The sequence below is a fragment of the Coturnix japonica genome, chromosome 3 (genome assembly GCF_054131305.1).
Source record: "Coturnix japonica strain WE chromosome 3, WE-NBRP24, whole genome shotgun sequence".
Classification (NCBI taxonomy): Eukaryota; Metazoa; Chordata; class Aves; order Galliformes; family Phasianidae; genus Coturnix; species Coturnix japonica.
The window spans coordinates 14,744,950-14,768,230 of record NC_140665.1 but is presented as its reverse complement, the minus strand read 5'-3'; the positions used below and the strand labels follow the sequence as shown (position 1 = coordinate 14,768,230).

General features: G+C 40.4%; 1 protein-coding gene across 2 annotated transcripts in view; it reads left to right on the top strand.

Moving 5' to 3' along the window:
• SNAP25 (synaptosome associated protein 25) overlaps positions 1 to 12,193 on the top strand; it is a 63,340-nt gene extending 51,147 nt beyond the window's left edge. The window contains exons 5-8 of one of the 2 annotated variants that reach the window (XM_015857143.3): positions 797 to 914; positions 4,914 to 5,039; positions 6,671 to 6,815; positions 10,856 to 12,193. In XM_015857143.3, coding sequence (XP_015712629.1) covers positions 797 to 914; positions 4,914 to 5,039; positions 6,671 to 6,815; positions 10,856 to 10,924 — 458 coding nt within the window. In that variant the 3' untranslated portion in view covers positions 10,925 to 12,193. Of the gene's footprint in view, positions 1 to 528; positions 647 to 796; positions 915 to 4,913; positions 5,040 to 6,670; positions 6,816 to 10,855 lie in introns of both variants that reach the window. The other variant, XM_015857144.2, reaches the window with a different exon arrangement.
• The last annotated feature ends 11,088 nt before the right edge of the window (positions 12,194 to 23,281 follow it).

Below are 23,281 nucleotides of genomic sequence, written 5' to 3'. Positions count from 1 at the left end.
CACCATCTCTGGTCCTGTTACTGCCAATTGTCTCACTCAGCCACCCACTAACCCAAGCAGTTTCACTGCCACACCTCACCTAATTCCAAGGCACTTGTAAGTGTAAGTAACAGGTTTTTTCCATGGAAAGTTACCTTTTTTCTTGTATTAGCATGAATAAATGCAAAATAATAACATTTTATATTTCTTTCTCTTGGATGTCATTGGTGTCTTAGTAAGTGGTGCATTGTATTATGTTTCTGGACCTTGAAGTTTATAACCCTTCCTTTCTACATCATTACATCTTGTTTAAATTAATATGTTTTGAACATCTCCCACCATTCTTTTACTCTCTCCGTATCAGTAAAAACCATCTTCGGCATCCAGAACGGCTTACATCATTTTAACAATGCATCAGATTGGATTAATGCATTGTAGCTTCATTCCTGATTCAGTTCCACATGGTCACTTTTCACGTTCTGTTGAAGACAAAAACAAACAAACAAAAATACAATTCATTCCACACTGTCATCCCTTTGTCCTGACCAGAACAACTCGATCGTGTTGAAGAAGGCATGAACCATATCAACCAAGACATGAAGGAGGCCGAGAAAAATTTAAAAGATTTAGGGAAATGCTGTGGCCTTTTCATATGTCCTTGTAACAAGTAGGTACTGGGTACCGGCTCTGCTATGTGGTGTCCAGTTTTGTTTTTTATTTTTTGTCACAGTGAATGTCTGAAGTTTTTTGTCTTTTTTTTCTTTGTCCTTTTCCATCTGCTTCATTCTGTGGGGATAAAATACTTGTGTTTAATCAGAACAACTGGAACGCATCGAAGAGGGAATGGACCAAATCAATAAGGACATGAAAGAAGCAGAAAAGAATTTGACGGACCTAGGAAAATTCTGTGGTCTTTGTGTCTGTCCATGTAACAAGTAGGTGCTGCCTGCCTCATCTCTTTGAGCACTTAAGGCTAATTCCAAAGGCCTTGTGAAGCTCATCCTTGCTAGGCACACGGACAGGATGAGCATGTGGCATGCAGAAGGAACGATTCTGGTTCAAACGCATTCATCTCATAGCATAGACAACTGACTGGGAATTACTGTAGATGCATTAAAATCAGGCATACTGCAGTGAAAGCTTCACTGTTGACACCTTCCAATGGTAAAAGTTTCAACATTTTACACAAAGTGTACTGAGTGGTTCCATTTTCCAGAGACCAAAACCACTGGAGCTACTTTACTCCTGGAGGTCCTAAATTTTAAAGCATTTTTGCAAACAAGTTTAATAAGGAACGACAAAAAACCCGCAGCTTAAAAATGCAGAAGAGGTGATAATAAGCACTAGTCAAAATTATAGATGAAAACCATACTTCTCATTGCTCAACATAAACTGTTCTTGACAAAACTGAAGAAGACATGACTTTTCACAATTGGAACTCAACTTGAAATGGTTTTCATCCTGTCATAAACAACCAAATTTGAGAAAATCCAATCATGTCATGCCAAAAATATCCTCTCATTTGGGTAGCATGTACACTAAGCAGAAATGTTGAAATGTATCAAATGTGCTTGCATGCCATCACTTTTGAACGAAACTGTCCTCCAAGTAATGCAAAGCTTGTTTTAAGTGCCAGATGAAAATGTGAAATGCTGTTATGCAGGTGTAGGAAGTGAGGGTCAAAGTGTGCAGACCAGAACTTCTCAAGGAACAGCAAACCTAGCATGCAACAAGTCAGCAACCAGACAGGTTACAGTGAAAGCATTTATAAGTGGTTGGCCAGAGGCTGTACAGGAAACAAGGCAGAGAGCAGTGGTTCTGCAGTACTGTACTTTCTGCGTGGTACAGAATCTTTATTCATAGTCAGTCCTACAACGATTATCCAGACCAAATGAAAGAGAGCTGCCATAGAATTCAGCGGAAATTTGGCCCGGAACAGAAAGATTAGGACTGGATTTCTGCCTTTTCAATCCTGATTTATTTTGAAGAGAATTCCCTTGGGACACAATGCAGTTACTGCCTCAGATTTCAAAACTGGTTTTGCTCCTGTGTACCCAGCTACAAATACTTTGCAGAGGTAAACATTTTGCACAGAATATGTATGCTATTGCCTTGATATACAGAATGGAAGAGAGGCAATGAGAAATGGAAAGAGGTACACACACACATGGCCCTTCTGAGTATGCCCTCCTGCAGCCACTTCCAGTTCTGATATTGGCTGTACCCCTCATAGCCTTCTGAATTAGAACAGGCAGTTGAACAAGTGCAGGAGAGCTGCAGGTACAGAATTAAGCAGCAGCAGCACCTGAAACACTCCCACGCTCTAAAAGCTGTTGCAAGCTAAAGAAGAGTGAGCCAATACAGCATCTTGCTCCTCCTGGAGAAATGTAGCATATGCCAACAACAAAAGTTCTTCTGTGAAACACAAAAAATCATCATGTATTTTGCAGGAATCTTCATTTTTCAGAGCAGATTTAATTGTTCTGTTCTGTAGGAAAGGCTGCTCTGAACTGACAGCCGGACCTGTGGCATGGATGGGGTTAATACCTGACACAGGGCACTGAAGCATTTACCACAATGACTGCAGTATCACGAAATCAATAGGTGCAAGAACAGAAAAATACTGTATATGCTTGATGTTCTTTCTTCAAGGTGTGTCCTCCCAGAGATCAGGCAGTATTCTGCCTTTGCAGACTGCAGTGCGATTTCATAATCTAGCACTGCTAATCAGTGAACATGTTTAGAAACAGAATATGGATGAATTATGCTTTTGTAGCTGGTTCCTTTAATCACCATGCCAGGGACCAACTGGTACAAATAAGATGATATTCTGAAAAGTGTAGTGTAGGAGGGAGAGAAATCCAGATAGTTCTGAGCATCAGTATCACCATGATTTCTGGTTAGTGGTAATTTAAATGCACATATTTCATAAAGATTAACTATTTCACATATAGTAGGACTCTACTGTGAATATAACTCAGTGAGTCATACCAAAATGTAAAGCTTGACCCTTCATTCTTAGAAGACCTATAATGCCCATGTCATGAAACTTAGGCTACGCTGCAGTCAAAAGGACAAATGCTACTAACCTTGAACAGGCCCAGGCTCCACCTGTTTTAATTGCAACTCCACAATAAAATACAGGTTGGGGTCTGGGTGTGTAAATTCATTCACTTCTAACACAGACTCTGAGTTGTGTGGCTATAAAGAGCAGACAAACACCTAAAAATACACAAGAGATACTTTTACTTATTTCTAGAAATGCAAAACTCAATGGATAGTTTCAGAGATCTATGGAGAAATAAGACAAGCATCCTCTTTTTAACCCTTCACAAATTTAATAGTAAGTAAGCAACGAAACAACAGACGACTATTTGGGAAAGATCCTCTTTGCATCTGTATTTTAATTCTCTACTGAAGGATGCAACACATCTTCAGGCTTCACAGATACGGATCTCCTTCAGGGGGGAAGGAGAGAACATAAAACCAGAGATAAGTTTGTTGTGTCCTTTCCTGAAGTCCCTAGAAGCATGCTGTTTCTCTCCCAAAATCCAAGCCACAGGGCTATTTATATGACTGATTGTTGCTAACTGAAGAGAAGGGAAACCGTGGGGATTTGCAGTTCCCAACAAGTTTGTTGAAAACTGCTTCATTTCTAGAATAAAATCAAGAATTTGCAGCTAGAGATCCTGAACGCCCATGCTGTCTTGCTTAAGTGTTCAGTCTTGTCTGACAGCTACAATGCAGCAACCCTAAATATGCTACACATGCTAATCTGCCACTGAAGGTATGCCTGGATTTTAATTTTCTGTCCACGGCAGCTCAGTCAAAAATGGCTTTCTGAAAGTGAACAACAACTATAACAAATCCAGTGACATGCTAGGCTACTATAAAGTCCTGTAGTTTAAAAATACTGAAGGAAGTAATGATCCATTTTTGCCTGTGTCTTGCTTATTGTGAAGGCTGTTACTGCTGATGCATTAAGAGTATGACAAACTATTGGAGCGACTGTGCTTAGTGAGAATGCTTTACTTCTTATTCATGCCTGTAGCTGGTGCATGAAGAAAATGTAGACAAACTTCCCTTTCTGATGCTAGATTGCTTGTATCTATTCTTTTCTCCTGCACTCATCTCACTTCTGCCTATTTTACTTTTTGTCTCTGTGGACAAAGGTTTGTACATCAACTGTAGATGTATGATTACTATTTTCATGTACCGATATATTATTTGAAAATCTAACAAACCCTATGAACTTTATGATAAAGTAGCCCCCAAACCACCTTGGAAAAGATTAGGGGCTTTAAATGCCTCTTATGCCACATATATGTTACCAACAGCAGAAGCCCAGTGTTCTGCATTGTAAAATGTTAAAGCCCAGCCAAATCCTTTTTACTCTAAGAGGGTGTGTTGCTGTGATGTGATGTACACACTATACTTGGCAGTTATGTTTTTATGTCTGTCTGCCAATACGTTCTGTGTTTGATGTCACAACGTATGTGTCACTGAAATGAAACAATGTTTTCTACTTATCTGTATTTCTTCTCTCTCTTTTTCTTTTTTCTTTTTTTTTTTTCCCTTTTTTTTTGGTTTTTGTTTTTTCCTTTTTTTCTTTTTCCTTTCTGGAAACTCAGTCAACATCCAAAAACTTGTGTGAAGTGTTGTGGACTTAACAGTTGCAATTCACCCTATTGGATGCAAAACCTCTGACTATCACAGTTATTGTGGCAGTAAAGTTTAAAAAAAAAAAACACAAAAAAACACCCCAAAACTAAACAAAAACTCATCCTTTTGTTCAGGGTTATGATATATCGGTATACAGTCAGTGACCCTCTGAAAATTCATTTGCTTGATTCAGCTTCTAGCTTCGAGAAGTAAAATTTTGCATTTGTCCTTGTCCACTGGATGCTTTGTTACTCATCAACTTTTTTGCATAGGCTTAAATCAAGTGATGCTTACAAAAAAGCCTGGGGCAATAATCAGGATGGCGTTGTAGCCAGCCAGCCTGCACGTGTTGTAGATGAACGGGAGCAGATGGCCATCAGTGGTGGCTTTATCCGCAGGTGAGCCTTTTTATCCACTGTTTTCTCTCTATTTTCCTTGTCACTGATATATTTAGATTTCTTCCATATGGTCATGAGTTCTGTGACACTTGTTAACTCCTTCGGCAACACTGGGTAATGTGATGGTGTCAGTGTTTTCCACCATGTTACTATGCACCAAAACATTCAGCAGCTCTTCCTCTCTTTTCTAAAAGAAATGAGCCTCAGGCTCTCTGCCAAAGCAAAGCCAAGCACAAAACTTGAAGTACAATTTCTACCAGAGGTAAACGGTTCCTGAGAAAACCAATTCCCTACTCATGATCATACAGAGAACCTCACTGAACAGGGAATGATGCCCCATTCCTAAGCTGCCCAAAAACCAAAACCATGTGGTTTTTTTTACACTTCAGTGGCAATACTCAGGTGAAAGCTACACACAGCTATACTAATGGCAACTAAACTGCAAACTTTCTCCTGTATATGGAGATTCAGCAACAAGTACATACTGATTACAGTGCTTATAGAGCCTGTATTTAGATGACAATGTTATAAGCTGAATGGATAAAGGCACACCAGTAGGCAGAGCTTTGATCTCTGAAGATTAAGGACACTGGATTAATAAGTAATTATCTTTCCAAAAACCATTATCCATTTATTTTTTTGGCTTGTGTGATAAAAGGAAATAAGTGAGACAGAAACAATGCTGTCATGCAATCTGGAGAGTGGGCTGGAGTTGCCATTTAAGTTTGCTGGGTCTGCCATTCGCTCTTTTTTATTATTTCTGGATAGCAGCCCCATCAACGCAAAGGCTGGGGCATGCTAACAGAACAGCAGTGAAGAAAGTTATGCCATGGCATAATTCTACCACGAATAGCTTGTAGTGCCCTTTTAGCACCTCTATGAAGAAAAAATTCCACAAGAGACTCAAAGGAATGATTTTATGAGTGGGAAACTTTTCCAAATGCCAGTCTTCATGTGCTTCTTCAGTCCTGGGAGCACTGAACTTGGTTGTCAACCAAGAGTTTTTCTTTCTAAAAAATAAGCAACTGTAAAAGATGGGGCCAAAAACAGACAACTTTATTAAAGGCAAATAATCTGGGAAAATTTGATTCTATCTATTGAAATTACATTTAATTAAATACGAGGTTGGGTCAGGATTTTCTTGCCCAATATTTTGGCAAGCCCCAAGTCTGTGAGGACTGTACAGTACCCTGTGTAGTTGAACACAAGCAGCTGATACAGTTTCAGTTCCACCACACTCTGGCATTTCCCACACTGTAATCATACACAGATCCAAATGAAGCATCCTTTCATTCTTCCACATCTTTTGAGAAAGCCCATTGCTAGCAGGGAGGTGTAATAAGTGATTCAGACAAGCTCAGACAGCAACACTTTTAGGAGCACAAGGAATGAGCAGTACAAATTGAGAATGACAAACTCAGAGAATTAATCCCAGCATCCAAAAAATAAGCACATGAAGGTTTTCAGGATAGCAAATTAATAATCCCCCTTTTCTCAAAGCTGAGCACTAAAGCATGCTCCACAGCTGACAGGCAATGGAGGATGCAGGACAGGTTTGGGGTGAATCAGAGTTTCAGGGGAATCTCCTCTCTCTTAATTTGAAATAATTGCTTTGGTTTTTTTACTCCAAGGGTAACAAACGATGCCCGGGAAAATGAAATGGATGAGAACCTTGAGCAGGTCAGCGGCATCATTGGCAACTTACGTCACATGGCCCTGGACATGGGCAATGAGATCGACACACAGAATCGCCAGATTGACAGGATCATGGAGAAGGTAAGAGCTGATGTTTCTATGAGAACCCCCCAAAAGGGCTGTGTTTTCCCTTCTGCAAGCACAGGCTGTGCATAAGAAGGGCAGATGTGTCTACCAGCTGGTTCCCAGCTCGTTAGAAGGGGTCATGCTGTAGTTTTAATTGTGCTCTGAGGAGGACAAATGACAGAAATAACTGCTAAGCGCTCCTCTCTCTCATCTGTTCCAAATCTTTGGGCCAAAGCAGAGCTTGCTGCTGTGGATCTTTAGTAACTTTCAGGTCTGGTTGGGTTGAACCAGCACTTTTGAGTTTGCAAGACAACAGCTAGTGAGGAGACTCCTTAGCACAAATAAAGGCTCCTTCTGCAAGGGTATTGGGTATGGAAAAATACCCTGAGTTGTGCAGAACCATGGAATTTGGACCCTGGCACTTCCTGGCCTATTTTAAGCCATCCCAGACTTTCTTTCCCTCAGAAACTTCACAAGTGATTTAGAATAGGATTGCTTCTTTAGAGGACCAGTCACAAAAAGAAGATGGGGATGCATTAAGCAAGGCTTTGCTGCACAGTAACAGTCCAGCTAGGCTTGCTATGATGCCTGATTACCTTACAACACATACACCAGCTCTCTTGGTGTGTGTACATAGAACTGAACCACACATGGTCCTGGTGTAGTCCAGAAGCTCAGTATTTCTACTGTGATATCACCAGCTAAAAAGGTAGAAAGCACTGTTTCAGTGCCAGAGCTGCATTGCAGATTTCTGAAGCAGATAGCAGCACCCTCCAAACCTGGCTGGGATCTCACTGCCATACTCACATCTCAAGATCTGCAAGCCATCTGCATTCATACTGGCAGCGCTCCAGGCACAGGCAGTCAGGCTGAAGTGACATAAGAGGCTAGATCTTCATCTGGTGTAAAATCAATACAACACTTGACTTCAGCTGAGATTTACGCAGCCTGAGGATATAACCCAAGGACTTACATGTGCTGCTTAGAGTTAATACTGGCCATAAGCAGCAGAGCTTGTACTCTTGAGCCTTCTGACGTGCAAACCTTCTCAGATGAGCAGGATGTCCATTACTGTTTTTCATGTTAATTAATTATACACAAATATGCACACATACATATAGATAGAGAAATAAATAAATAAATAAACAAACTGCAGTCAGGGATTCAGTCAGTCCACTTTCCATATTCAGGTTTGATTCCAAAGAATATCTTGAAGAATATGTTGCCTTATAGTCAGGAAGCTGGTCTCTGACATAGTCATACAACATAGAAGAATGCATGGCTTTGTGTCAGTCAAAAGCATGTTTCATAAAGCTGCATCTATTAGTCTGCATGTATTGAACCACTGTTCATATGAAAAGCAGCAGAGAGCAGTAAATCAATCTACACTGCAACAAGGGACTGGAATATTACACATCCCATGTCATAGCTATGTTTAAATAACACGACATACATTATTTTTTTCAGAGGAAGAACAAAGCTACATTAGTAGCTATCTTACTCGTGACATAGCATAGTAGCAGGAAATATTCCCTGCAGATAGAAATCAGATGCATCTTACCCACATCTGCAGGACTCTATCACATAACACAGCAATCCTAGCAAGGATTCTCCTATCAGCTCATGCTTGTAAACATCTAGAATTTGAAAATATTTACCAGGCTCCTTGTGAACATGAAAAACGTGGGCCATATCTCTATGCAGCGCATGCTGAGAGCAGCAGCTAACTGAGGGACTGGCCTTCCATATCTGAGTGTTGTTCCTACAGGGTTAAGTATGAACCGTTTCATACAGCAAATGGAAAAGACGTTACTAGCTAACTCTATTCATTAAATCCAGCCTCACAGGCATGTCCTGTTGGTCAGAGCCCTTGGCTAAGAAGAGTGGCACGTTTCTGAAAGATGGACTTGCAGTGTACACAAAGGAATCATCATGAAAGCAGCATAAAAATATGCGTCTTCAGTCTTAGTGAAAATCTGCTGAATTTTTTTGAGTAAGAACATGAGGCCCAAGCAGTAATGAGATACTAGAAAAGGAAACACAAAATATTAGGATAACCCTATATTAAAGTTAGAAATTACTGAATATGGATAACACCAAATACGAAAACCAAAACCAAAAAACCACTTGCATTCTGCAATGAGACATGGCAATAGACATCACCCCTTGCTGGTGGCAGGCACTGCAGTGTGGCTGGAGTGGTTTTCTTTTTCTGACCAGCCAGAGCACCATGCTTTCAGTCAACTATCATCATTAGAAAGATCCTTGATGGCATATGTAGCAAAAGCTTGGGTACCTCAGCAAGCTAACCCAAATGCTTGTAAAGCACTTATGTTAAACTGGATATGCGCATCCAAACCAGAGCAATTTCATAATGCAGAGAGGTAATCTGATCTATTCATGGTAATCAGATGAGGCAACAAATAAAAGGCTTTATCCTTCCTTCAGATCAGAGAAAAAGGGACAAAAACTAAAATGATGATAAGTAGGTCAAATGTGTCAGATATCATCACCAGAAGACAGCCTGTTCCAAAAAAAAAGCCATTAATGGAGAGCTGGGAGGAAAGTAAAAGGGGCTAAAAACATTTTGTCTTGACCCAGGTGGGAAGGTCTGGACAAGGACTCCCACTGACTCAGATGAAACATCATTTACCAAATTTAGGCTTTAGTATTCCCATTTAGAAACATTATGTTACATCTACACTTAACATTCAATCAATATTAATGTATTTCGTGATAAAGTTAAATGCTTTCAAGCCATTCATTTATCTTTCAGGTAATCTTTTGGCAAAAGCTATAGTGCAGTAGACAAGGTCAAATTCATGGGTAAAAAACAGAAACATGGTTCATACTGAGTAGTTATGAAGATTTACTCTTGCTGAGGATCTGGCACACGCTGCTGAACTAAAAATACATATTTACATTTGCCAGAACAATTAGGGAGAAAAGCCCAAGACGCTTCAGAGTGATTTATTGCAGATCAGTGTAACCATTTTCAAAGGTTTTGAAATGAATGTGGGAAAGTCGCTTCAGCATCCCGCCTTTGAAAATTGAAGATTTAAAATAAATCTGCACTATTTGGGTACACCCCAGAGACCTGGGAATAATCATTAAAGCTAAAAAAAAAATTTAAAAAAAATGAAGACATCAAACTGAAGAAAAGAGTTTGCTATTTGATGTCAAGCTTTTAAAGCAGTAACACAGCCCTCACCTTTCCCACAGGTCTAATTTCAAACACTGAAAGCATTTTCTACCTAGTCCTCTGCTAGCAACATGAACTTGAAAAGAGCTTTGCCTGTTTTTGTCAGCCACAGTAATGTCTTTGACTCCAAAACTAACTTCGGCAGGGCAACGGAAAGCCATAGTTAAAGTCTCTGCCTTCTCAAACAGAACTCCAAAATCTGCTGTTTTATTAACAGCATTTTTTAAGCATGGCAAGTGTTACAGCATGGAAGACAGTGAAATCAACAGTTCAACCCATGCTGGACTAAATTCCAATTTGATTTTTTCAAATAATGGTAGAATCCCAAATCATGATGGAATCCCTTCCTTCTTAATTCCCATCTATGCAGCTGCCTGACCAAAGAGGTTCCTGTCTTGCAGCTACAATGAACTCTTTGTTGAGAAAGAGGAGTCACGGCGTCATTCCTGCTTCTTCCTTCCTTGTCACATGCACAGTCAAAAGATCCAGAGTCCAGGTCCACTGAACCCAAGCCTTACAAAGCACTGCAAGATTTCCACTAATGAGATCCATATGCACATTACAGTTTTCATCCTGTTGTCCATCACTGTTGATGGTGCAAACCATTAGCACCAGCCACAGGTCTGGCATGGCATTTAAGAGAGTTCAGTGAAATCTGAGTAAAAACACAAAAGCTCACAAAAACTCGAAGGCTACTTTGTGTCACAGAATCAGGCTAATCTGTAATTTCCATTTGTTTTGTTTTGTTTTGTTTTTCCTGATATAGCCAAAACTAAAGGAGTGCCCACAAAGCATTCTCAAAGTTCTCTCTCTGCCACATAATCATCTCTCCCCTTTCTTTGTGTTTCCCTAGGCTGATTCCAATAAAACCAGGATTGATGAAGCCAACCAGCGTGCAACAAAGATGCTCGGCAGTGGTTAAATGCAGCAAAGTGCATTTCCTTTTAATGCTGTCCCAGAGGGCAGTACCTTCATGCTTTTATCATGGTATTTACCTACTAGGTTTGCACACATGCACATATCAGCCCCATTGTAAATGTTGTCCTGTGTAGTTTGTCAGCTTTCCAAAAATGATACTTGTAATTAATTTTTTTCTAGATATCTTTCTTTCCAAAGGTTGTACATAGTGCTGATTTGATGGCTATAGCTCACTATGATGTTTTTTGGGGTTTTCCCTTTCCTTGTTTCTGTTTGGATTCCTTTTCCTTTTTCCTCTCCTTTTTTTAAATGATGTTTGCTGAATGACAACCATGTTGGAATGCTAAACGTGCTGTTAACCTTTAAATATACAGTATTGTTCTTGTAAAACTGTGACATTCCACAGAGCTACTGCCATGCTCCTGTCTTTGGGTATCATGATGTTTAAGCACTTAAACCTGCTGTCTTCAGTTCCTCATTGCCATTATCTGTTGTTATGATTTCATGATTAGACAATGTGGAATTATCTTACTATAACAAGCATTGCACTAAAAAGTGATGTGATTTATGCATTTATGCATGAGGAATAAATAGACATTTAGACTCCTACTTAAACAAGACTTTTTCCCATGGCAGTAGCACACCAACAATGACAACAAAAGCATGCTCAGTATTCGGACTCTTTTGGGACTATGTTATACCAGCAAGTTTGCAGTCGTGCCACTTTTTCTTGTTGATATATATATATATATATATAGTTATTAATCATGATCTTTTTTTTTTTCTTTTTTCTTTTTTTTTTTTTTTTAATTACGAAAAAAAGAGGGATTTGGCACTCACCATTTAGCCATTGCCAGCAAAACATGCTTGGCTGAAAATATGTCAAAGACAAAAAGAATAAGTGTAATATATTGGGTTTGTCTGCTGCTTTTGAAGACTATCTCTTGAAGGAAACGACTACCATATGAAATGGTGCAAAGAAATGTAATTTTTATAAGGCTCTCTCTTACTAGTCGCTATCCCCATGTGGTTTGTTATCAGTACAGTTCTCTGTTGCTTACCTAGAGCTATGCACACCAAATCGCTGAGATGTTTAGTAGCTGACTTAATTAAAAATAATAAAAAAACCTAAATGAATGAACTCTAGATAAACTGTGAGATAAATATCACTTACAGCATGTAATATGAAATTCCTTATGTCTCCTGTCAGTTTGTGAAGTGATTGACATTTTGTAGCTAGTTTAAAAATTATTAAAAACTATAGATCTCAGAATCCATGCTTGCTTTATCTATTTGTTGTTCTATGTGTCAGCAAGACCCAGTTGGGAAAAGGAGAAGGGCAAAGAGGCCTAAAGACTCTTTACAAATTGGTTCTGTATGAGAACTAGAAACTAAAGATTTCTGTTTGCAATATTGTATAAAAGGCAGAGTGTCTGCTCTAACAATAGCATTTTACACTAAGTACAAAGTGAATATTATTTTAAATAACTTGGCTTGGATTGTCAAACAATGAATCAAAATATATTTTCTTGTTCGAGGGAAAGGAAAATGAAATAAATGATATGCTGTAAAAGGATACAGTTCCTCAGTCAATACAATTCATTCCTGTGGTGGATCCAGACACACGATGCATACCTCTTTTCAGGGAATACTTTGAACTACAGATTTTGTGTAGTTTGCTAAGAATACTTTGTCTTAAAGGACTAACAACAGCTCACATTTACTGCCTGTGAAAAGTGTTCTCATATTTTCCCCGGGCTTTTTTGTTTGGTTGGTTGTTTTTTTCCCTATATGGACAAATTAGGATTAACTCTACATGAGTGACAGTTCACTCATGCATCTCACATGGCCCTAAGTCAAAACACACAAAGGACACAACTGCTAGCATAATTAAAATCGCATGATAACGTATACACAAGCAGTATTTTCTTCAGCAGCAATTTTAGTGTCTATTAAAAATTCATTTATGTAAATAGTTCCCACCCACTACTTTAAGCCAAAGAGTAAACTTCAAGCAACTATTGATAATCTGCTGGCCATTTCCAATCCTTTCATTCTGGATTTGGTACATGTGACAGCACTGTCATTCTGCAATGTCAAGGCTACTGAAAGGAGGGCAGTAATCAAACTGGAGAACATGACAGTATGAGAACATACAAATACCAAATACAAGGGTATTTGGAAAGAGTAAGGAAAATATATAAGGTAATGATGATACTAATGGAGATCTCATTCTCATCCATATGACAATAAAGTACTCTGTCTGAAGAAAATAAGACTTTCGAAGGCCATTATAGCTGTTCAAAAATTCACGCTGTTGTTGTGGAGGAAATCACTATGGCTTGATGTCTGTTTTGTATTGAACAAAGACATAGTGAAAACCAAATGAAGCTTTTTGCCAAACTGAAAAATGTAAAGCCCAGCAATCTTGAAGTGTTTCATGATATTCGTCTTTGTATCCCCCCACCCCACTGTAGGCAGGGCCTCTGAAGAGACTGCTGAAAATTGGTTTAGTAAAAAAGTGTAATATACTGCATTTCACCGATGCTCTTGAAAATTGACTTTTGCTGGATTCATTATTCTTGAAATAATTCAAAGAAAGCTTCGATCTCGTGCAGTTTGCTCCTAGAACAATCTCCTTCTGTTCATTAAGCTTGCACTCCTGAAATCCCTGATGCAGCAGCTGACTCAACAGTTTTAAAGGCAATGTTGCCTCAAATGTGACATTTCCCCTTTTTTGTTTGTCCTCCCCCCCCCCCCCCCCCTCTCTGCTCTGCCCAGATCTCCCACAGCGTAGTTTGGGCTTCCCTTGAGCCAGTACACATAGAGTGCAGGGTTACCTGCTGAAGAGGCAAGGATCACTGCAAGGAAGGGGACAAGCAAGGAGCTATAATTACAGGTCCCCTAAGCCTGAAGATGACAAGGTCCACACTCAGTGGCTTCTTTCGTATCATACATGCCCCTCCTTTCCTAGTCTAGGTGGGAAATATCAAAGTAATCATCTAGAAGGATATTTGAATGTTATTCTTCAACAGTACAAAATACGTAAGTAGTCTGATGTGCTGCTCAAAAAGTCATCTTCATTAAATATCTAGCCTGATTTCAGTGGTGAGAAACACAGGCAGCTGGATTTAATAACATCTAGGGGGCTCATTCGAAAGAAAACCTAAAGCCTCAAGGATGTTGATACTCCTTAACATCAGCATAACCACACCGGTTCTAAGCTGGTTGTGGTACTTCAGATGACAGAAACACACAAGAAAAAACTATAGGTCATATCATGTGGTCTGAAAGAGCATATCTTATGACAAGAACACAGAGTTTATATAGAAATACAAAGTGAAAAATAATTGATTTCAGTCCTTGGTTGTTTGGTGTTAATAATGTATATAACAAGAAACAACTCTAACAGTAAAGAGCAGGGCTTTTTTAAGAAATGAAAGCTGTGTTGGCTTACAGGTGTTAGGTATGATACATCCTTTGTTCCTGAAAATGACTAAACACGTCACAGTTTGCCTGACAAACTAGAAAGGCTCTCCTTAGAGAAATGCCTGTGCCACATGGCTCACTTATTACAGATATACGTTAAATCTTCAAGAGGTTGTGAATAGGCAACAGTTACTCTCCAAAATATCCTGTGTGCCACAGCAGTAGCTTCCACAGGCTTCGGATCTCAACCCAAATATGGCAAGATTGCTCAAGACTTGCTTGAAGGATCTGAAAGAAGACAAATTAATTCTTACACTCTTTTCCTCCCTCTTTCTTCTCCAACATGTATGTATGCACATATAAATCTTTTGTTTTAAAGGCACTGGAAGAGCTGAGTACTTAGTAACAAGGAAAATTATGTGTGTCAGAGCTTAAGTACATGCACTGCTGCTGTGTGTGCCCGTGGGCGGAGGTGTGCAGGATGTGACTGCTGCCTTCTGAACCATTTTGCTACCTTTCCAGAAAAAGGTGGAAGCAGTCAGTTCGGAATTGAATAGAACACATATGTAGTATTTTTAAACCTGTGGATAACTATTAACAAATGCAAGCATAGGAGAGGAACCCTACTGTGAAGTTAGGGCACCAGGATGGTTTGATGGGCCACGGCTGTGTTTGGTTAGTTCATTCTGTAAAGCACTTGAGCTGGATTCTCTGCAACAGGAGTCAGAGATTATGCTTGTGTAGTAAAATACTAAGCATTATCTGTTTGTTTAGTTTGAATATTATTTTGTAATTAAAATAAATAATCAAGATGGCCTTGAGGGAAATCAAAATAATTACATGGGACCATCCAGTTCCCAGGCATCTGAGATGTATGCTGAGATCACTCCTGCCTGTGCAAATACTGCATATAATGGGGAAAATGATTTGGACTTCCAGGAGTCAAGCAGAATGGATGCACATTTCTGCTTCGTAGGCTTCACTGCTTGTTGCTGAAAGTGAAAAGTAGCAGTGAGGGTGTCAGGGCTGTTGCTGCCTTAGTATAAAAATAAAATCTTTCATGGGAGAGTCCTAGTCTTGAAATGTCTTTTCTCCTCACAGACCAGACTCCAGCTCCCTCCACACTGCTTCTAACCCAACCTCCATTACATCTCAAACCTCTGCCCCACTGTTTCTCCTATTCCCTTTCCTGGTTTCTCTCAGCTCATCTCACTCCCTTCCTCATCTCCCAGCACCTAACAACTGCTTTATGCCTTTCCTTCTCAGTTGCTTTCAGTTGGCCTTCTTTCAGTCCTGCACCCCATTCCACTTCACGTCCACCTACATGCATGCTTATCAGCCCTGGACTTTGAGTCAGTCTATCTCCTTGATTCCAGCAACCTTGGAGAAATAAGGAGCCTCCTGCTTTCCACTCCATGGCTGAGCACTGTACTGGTCCACTACCACCTGGAGGGGCACCCTGCTAAAAGCCTTTCTCAGCCTCGTCGGTCCCAACAGACAACTCACATGTTGCCAGGGGAATTATTTGGATAGCCTATTCACTCTGCCAAATTTTATGTCTCCAGTCCCCAGTACAGGTAGGTACTAGTGTTTCTCCATGATACAGCTGGAGGATCTTTTTTATCACAGACAAAACAACTTCACCTCCCCAAATTTTAGTATCAAAAAAAATAGATTGTGGCAATTTTAAATCAAAGCTTTCAGACTGCTTTTTAAAAACACCATTTTGAGGAATTATGATTCCCTCACCCCACCTGGGATATATTCCCTATGCTGGGTTATGTCACCCAAAATCTCTAACAACTTAAACTGGCATAAGAAGGTTAAAATGAAATAGCGTATCAGAAATGGTTCAGCACACTTTGCTATAGAAGTCCTAAGCTCATCTGCCAAGCATTAGCTTAAATATAGGCAGCTGTAAATTCCACTTACAGCACAGTAGGTTTTCCATCTCAGTTCTGATGGAAAGTTCACTAAAACGAACAAAACACTCCTCATCTACATTCATGGGGGGCTGATTAGACTTCTAAAGCATAAATATGCATAATTCCCACTGCACTAAGGATTTTCTTGGGCATCAAAACCAACAGTGTGCAAACGTGAGCAAAATACCTTGAAGGAAACTTAACTGTTTTAACTTCACTGCACAGTGCTGTCAGAATTGACTACATCAACAACAAGCCCCACTAAGGTCAGTGTTGTACAAATGACTTTTGATGATGGGCAGGATCCCTAAAAGCCTTGGCGACCCTTAGAACAGGTGGGCCATATTACAAACCCTGTGAAAACACATGCTGAGAAGTTAACTATGAGGAAATGGCAGCTATTATTCTGACACAGCCTTAAGCACTTATCTTAAAATATATTTTCAGTGCATGTTGCATGTATTTATTACTTAGATTATACCAGAATATGTGGGGAAACTAAGCAAAAGCAGGAGATTAAATGAACTCCTGCTCCTCTCAGGCTGTCCTCTCAGCCTTACCCTCAGATATCAGCCCATATTCATTGACTTTCTTAGCCTTGAGCTCAAAAAAGAACGCCCATTTGCCCTCTAAATGAAGTAGAATTTTACTTAAAGCCCCCAGTTATACAACAGAAGCACTAGCAAGTCAGACACCTGAAGAAAAGGAAAGGGCTGGGGCCAGAGAACAAAACAGCAATTGAATAACAGTAAAACACATGCTGAGGAGCAGAACAGCTGCAGTGGATGTGAGGACACAGCAGGACCGCAAGCCGCAGCCCAGCAGTGGTGCAGTGCTCCGAGGTGACCTGATTTAAAGACATATAGCAAGCAGGCAGAAAGGACTTGGCAGTACAGACACATGCACAGTTATTTGAATGGACAAAAACTTGAGCAAGAGTTCCCCCCCACACAGGGGGAAGCTTCTGGGACAGAGAGGAGCCTCCTAGCAGTGGATCTGGAAGGAGGCATGCAGACAATGGCATTTATGGGGCCCCAACCACTCAAGCACCATAAGAAAGCCATCACCGGTCCCAAGCCAGCACTGCTTCAGCTCTCTCAGCTCTGCAACAGCAGGGAGCTTCAAGTGCTCATCTCTGACTCCCTCACTGCTGCCACCAGGCAGCAGAAAGACCTTGGGGCCACTTCTGCACCTCCACATTACAATACTCTGCCCTTCACGGTACCCAGTTTTACAAATGGCTCACCATAGAAGGAGCTTCCCTGGTACCCCCAGGCACCAGAGCTGCAGGCTGTATGGGCTGCCCTGCCTTACCTTAACCAATCCTTTGCAATAGCTGTGCTGGCAGCAGCTGTGCTAACAGCACCTGGCAGACAACCCCAGCAGCTCCGCACGGCCCAACTTGCATGTGCAGCTCTGGCAGGGCAGAGGCATCTGATGGGCAAACATGCTAGTGCAGGACCCACTGCACACAGCAGGGCCAACAGGACCCAGTTATAAGTTCATAAGTTGACATTTCACAGACAGATCATTCCAGAAATAAGACATTTGAATAATAAACCCTTTCAGTTGCCAAGTCCTTTAAGTCAATCATTCATTCAATGGTGAAAAATCTAAAATCAAAAAGGGATTTTGTCTCTCAAAAGGAAGTAGAAACAATTGTTCTAACATTAATTTAATGGTTTTCTTCATTCTAAGCTGTAGAGGGTAAGACTGGATGTTGCTTGCATGCCACATCCACTGAGAATGCTCCTCCAAATAAGAGAAAGTTAGGAAAGACTAATTAACTAACAGTAATTTAATTACTGAAGACTCAGAAAGTGAATATCACCTTCTTCACGAGGTATCACTCTAAGTTATAAGGCAGTAATAACTCTTGGTTCAATTTCTGAGCTAACACTTAACCAAGGTTCCATGTGGAGAGGCCATCCCTGAAAAATCAGGACAGCATTCTGAAGATATGAAAAAGATAAATATTTAGCCTTTCTTGTTACAGAAATGTTATAACAAATATAAAACTGAGAAGTGTCTCAAATACTAAAATCACATTTCTTTAACATCTTAAGTGCAATGCGTTGTACAAAGACGGCAGTTCCCAATATAACTGAAGACAGCATAAGGCAGCACTGCCACTGACAGACTGCTGCCCTTCTCCCTTCATCTCTTCTCCTTGAGCCAAGCCAGGATTTTGCACATTTATCAGCAGGAATGCTGAAAGCTGGCCAGGCTTTTCTGGAATTAGACCAGTTCCTTAATGTAGCTCAGCACTGGATCACCACTGATCGCCTGGTAACCAAACATTTGGGCAGGAGAGTTTGAGTGGAGGAGAAAGAGAATGCAGAATTGAAACAAGCAGACAGATATGAATCTGCCTTGCTGGCCACCTTCCTTGCTTAAAATACTGGATCTAGATTTGCAAACTACATTTCATGCATGTAATTATAGAACATCTTGAGTTGGAAGGATCTCACATGGATCATTTGTACGCTACTGCATTACGAAATTACAATAGTTCTTGTTAATGTTTAGTTGCAGAAGTTAAATCAAGAAAAGCAATCTAGGGAAGGAAGAAAAATTACCTAAGTTCCATGACAGCTTAATTAAAATATCTGCTTACAATTCCCTCTAAAATACTTCTATTTAAAAGCAATCTGAAGAACTGGAATAAACAACCTTAATTCAACTGAAGAAAATAGCAGTGCACTTCAGGAAAGGGCCTGGCTTGTTACGCATTAGGTGCCAGCCAGATGTTCTCCTTGCCCATCAAACTCCATGTGCCAACAGCATTTGTGTCACAGCAGCACCTCCAGGCTCTCACTTAGGTCACCATCCCTCGGATACGTGCAGGGACAGCCCACTGCTGCCCAACAAGTTTACAGCCTAAGCATACGAGAAAGTCCATGGTGTAGTTACAGAAAGGAGATTGTAAGCAGGTGGCTTGCTACAAGCTAGCATCCATACATCACAGGGAGAAACCAAACTGGCTTGGGGCTATCTTCTTTTCTTTCCATCATCCTTACTGACACAGATTAATCTTAATCTTCATCGAGTCTGGCTGGTAAATGCATTGACAGTGCTGAAGTCTGAGTGAATGCAGCTCATTTTTCCTCGGCTATCTGCAAATAAGTCATTCTGCACTATTCAAAATCCACCTACTACTCATTGCAGAAACATCCAGCTTGTTTCTTTAAGTTTTAAAAGCAAGAATGGTTGATGAGAATTGAAGTTAACTAGTTTTTTTTGGATGTATTACTTCTTCAACCATTGCTTCAGACCAGCTTTGATTTTCACCAACATATTTTAACGATACAAAATAACCAAGCATTGATTAGGTGTTTTAAAGTTCCAGTCCTGCAAAACATTAAGGAAAATCTGCGCAGCGGTGGCTGCAACCACCACTGAAACTTTAAGCTGTACTTTACATCTTGCCAGGCCCTGCTCAGTACTGCCTGGAAATGCTCAGCTCAACAGTTCTTGCTTCATGCAAACTCCTGAAGCTTTGGAAACCACAAGAGGTAGAAATATTAAAACATTCAAAATCATTTTTAGAAACTCTCTGAAATACAGAAAAATCTTTTGAAGGGGGACAAAGCATAAGATGTGGGTGACAGCACCCAAGATACTATGGTTCCAATGAAATCCCAACAGATAGCTAAGCAGAACACTTGTTCTGCTTTATTTCCAGTCTTCTGACAGAGGCTTCTAGCTAAGTATTCGATCCTGAGCCTATAAAGCAAAGTTCCAGTGTTGAGGCTGAAGCTGGATTCCTCAATCTTATTTTATTTTGATGGGAACTAACTAGGACACATGGGACAGACTTCAACCAATGAAGTGACACAGGCAATGAAAATGAACATGAAAAATAAAAAGTTGCAGGCCCAAAGCAGCTTTATAACTCATGCAGCATCATCTCAAACAAAAATACTCAGAAGTTCCGACACTATTCCACGAATACTCTCTAGGATTAAAAATCAGTTTTATACAGGGTACTGTGCTGTGATACAATCAGTTTGTGAAGTCGGTGATTCACAAGTAAATGACTGCATTATACACAGAGACACTGACGTTCTGCCAGCGAGCCACACAAACAAAAAATGTTAATAACTGAGATGAGAAATAAAGCAGAAAGTAAGGGAAGGGAAAGCTCTCCCAGCAACACAGCCCATCATTTCACTAAGGAGAGGGTAACAGAACTTCAGTTTGAATGGAATGCTTAGAAGAATTAACACTTCAAACCTTAAGCGCCTGGGGTCGACTTGGGTTTTACTCACCACCTACAAAGTGAAATCTATTTTTGCACTACAGAACTCATGTCTTTTGAGCCTTTTTTTTCCCCCCGGAAGCACTGTTTCCCACTGAAGAACGTCCCTTTGTTATTATTATTATTGTTATTAAAAACCACCATGTTGTTTAGTTATTTTAAAACTTGAAATCACCATCTCAGGTTCTGGACTTCTCTAAACTGGACTTCAGTACTGATGTGTGATGTGTAGTGTTAATGCAATCATGCGTTAGTATACAGTGGGACAAGAAAGCTTATCCTGGGAGGCAAAATACCTGCAAAGGCACATTCTGCAGCATCTGAATTTAAAGCTGAGAATAACTTTGGTAAAAAGGTTATTTTGAAGCTCCGATGATAGAGAAAACATGCTGCCAAGACAACTAGAGCTGTTTAAATCATTCCTCTGTAAAGCAATTGTTTCCCACAGGGAGAACTCCTAAAAGTGTATTTTTTCATCTGCAAATGGCTTACCTGCTCTTCTGCCCAGCACAGCATGGCAAAAACGGAGATAAAAATCATACTTCCACTGCTTGTGGGTTGGGTTGTTTGTTGCTATTTTTTTTTTTTTAAAAAACAAGTGCTTCAGAAAAGAACGGAACATTTCTCCCTCCCAGCCACAAGCAGCCCTGCTAAAATCAGCATGGCTCAAGAAACGACAGTTCTCAACACAGCACACACTCTGTGGCTGTTGGGGGAGGTTCTGATGTCGACTCCAACGCATCACAGCCACATGAATGCAAGAAGTAAGAAAACATTGAGAAAATACTGACATTCAATCTAGTTTTGCTCTTGGGTTGGGGGACGCCTTCAAGAAATCTCTGTGGCTGTAGGTCAGATATCAGTCAAAAGCGCATCAAATGCAGCCTGGAGTTGCTCCAGACAGTAGGTAGTGTAGGGTGGTGATTGTCTTTGCATTCAGAAATAGATTGATTTGGGCAAGTCAGACAATTGTCACATGCCTTCTTTCCAGCAGGCACACTCTGGAAACAGTCTGTGCATCCCTTCCAACATGCACATCCAGAGCCACTACGCTGCCCTATGCTAGGCTGCACTCATTTTCCTTTTCAGGTAGGGTGAAGATATAGAGACTTTACCAGTAAAGCAGGGCCATGTTAATATGTAGGTAGGAAATAAAAGTTTAGTGAGAAATAAGGAGGAACGATTAAATTAAATGAGAAAGCAGCACCGATTGCCATTATTTTCAATGAAGATGTGATCTTCAGCTCACCCCCAGGGAAATGAAAGGGATCTATGGGTTTGGTCATGCAGAGATTCAAGGACATGCTGCACAGCCCCAGAAATGTGCTCATTAATACTTGTTTTAAGTCACTGATGCAGATTCTGCCAGCACTGGCACATCAGCTCCTTGTTTTCAGTGCTGGCTCTGCATCTGCTTGTATCGCTGTATTCTCCAAGGACAGGAGGCTGAGGAGTAAGTACAGAAACACATCATGAGGCTTTCTGCTGCAGCCTTGTCCTGAAGGGCTTTGGACATAAGAGATGGTTTGAAACTGGGGCACCCTCATTCAGCCTTCTCCAAGCACTGAGCACTGCATGCCATCCGGTGGCTGCTGGCCATTAAGGGCTGAGCTGAAAATGCTGAAGCAAGATTTGTTAATGTAGTTCTTTGGGGAAGTGCTGGATTAGCCCGGATTAGCAGCTGACATTGTATTTGCACATAATGAATTATGTAAAGCAGTCCTGCTCATGTAAAGCAGATGTACTACCACATGACTTCAGCTGCAGGCAGTTAGGAATAAAACAGCGGATTCAGTTAGGAGGAGGGGGGAAAATGGGATCTCGTACACTTCCCGGCATGCACTGCATCACACTGCATATTGCAGTGATGTCTGAAAACAACACAACGTGGTGATTTCAGCACGGGAAGAAAGACATTCCACATTTAGGGGAAACTATTTTCCTTTGACTACCTGATCAGAGTTAAATGACTCAGGAAGCACTGTATGAGCCTCCAGGAACAGCAGGCAGCTGTAGCCACTCTTGAAAAGATAATAAGGATGCAGTCTAATCATTTTTATTTAAACAAAAGTGCTTTCACCTAATAAGATTAGTCTATGCGTTTTGATAATGTGCTTCCCTTCAGAGTGAGGTCTTCTATCAATTTAAATGAACTCAAATGCTAATTAAACAAGCAGTACAGGGACATTCGTCAGCCAGCAAGAACAAACATGGGAGAATTAAGCATTGGGAAATAGGAAAGACAGGATGGTGAATGTTTTTCAAAACAAACATAGAGGAGATTAATTTAGACTGAAATGTGGTCAACAAACCCTTTAGAAATTACATATGGAAAATGTAGTATTTGGAGAATAGGGCTCCTTAAGTTCAGTTATAACAGATGCTTCTTACCATAGGCAAACTTCACACAAGCAAGTGAAAATTGACATTTAAAAAAAAAAAAATATATATATATATAATATATATGAGGAATAATTTCCCTACGTTTAGTAGATAGCAGCAAAGGCAGCTAGATGCTTTGCGCAGTCAGGGAAGGTAAAATCATCTTATTAGAGCATTCATTCAGAGAACTGCTCTTCCTGTCTACTGAGAGTTTCCCAGTTAGGAGCCACACCAAGGTTTCCATTACTGAGCAGCTGCACAAAGACCTTGCCAAACCACAGTTACCAGTTTCTCTAAAGCCTGTGGTTAGGTCTGCCATGGGCTGTGCCTAGATTGAGATGCTGGAATGAAAATATCTTCACAA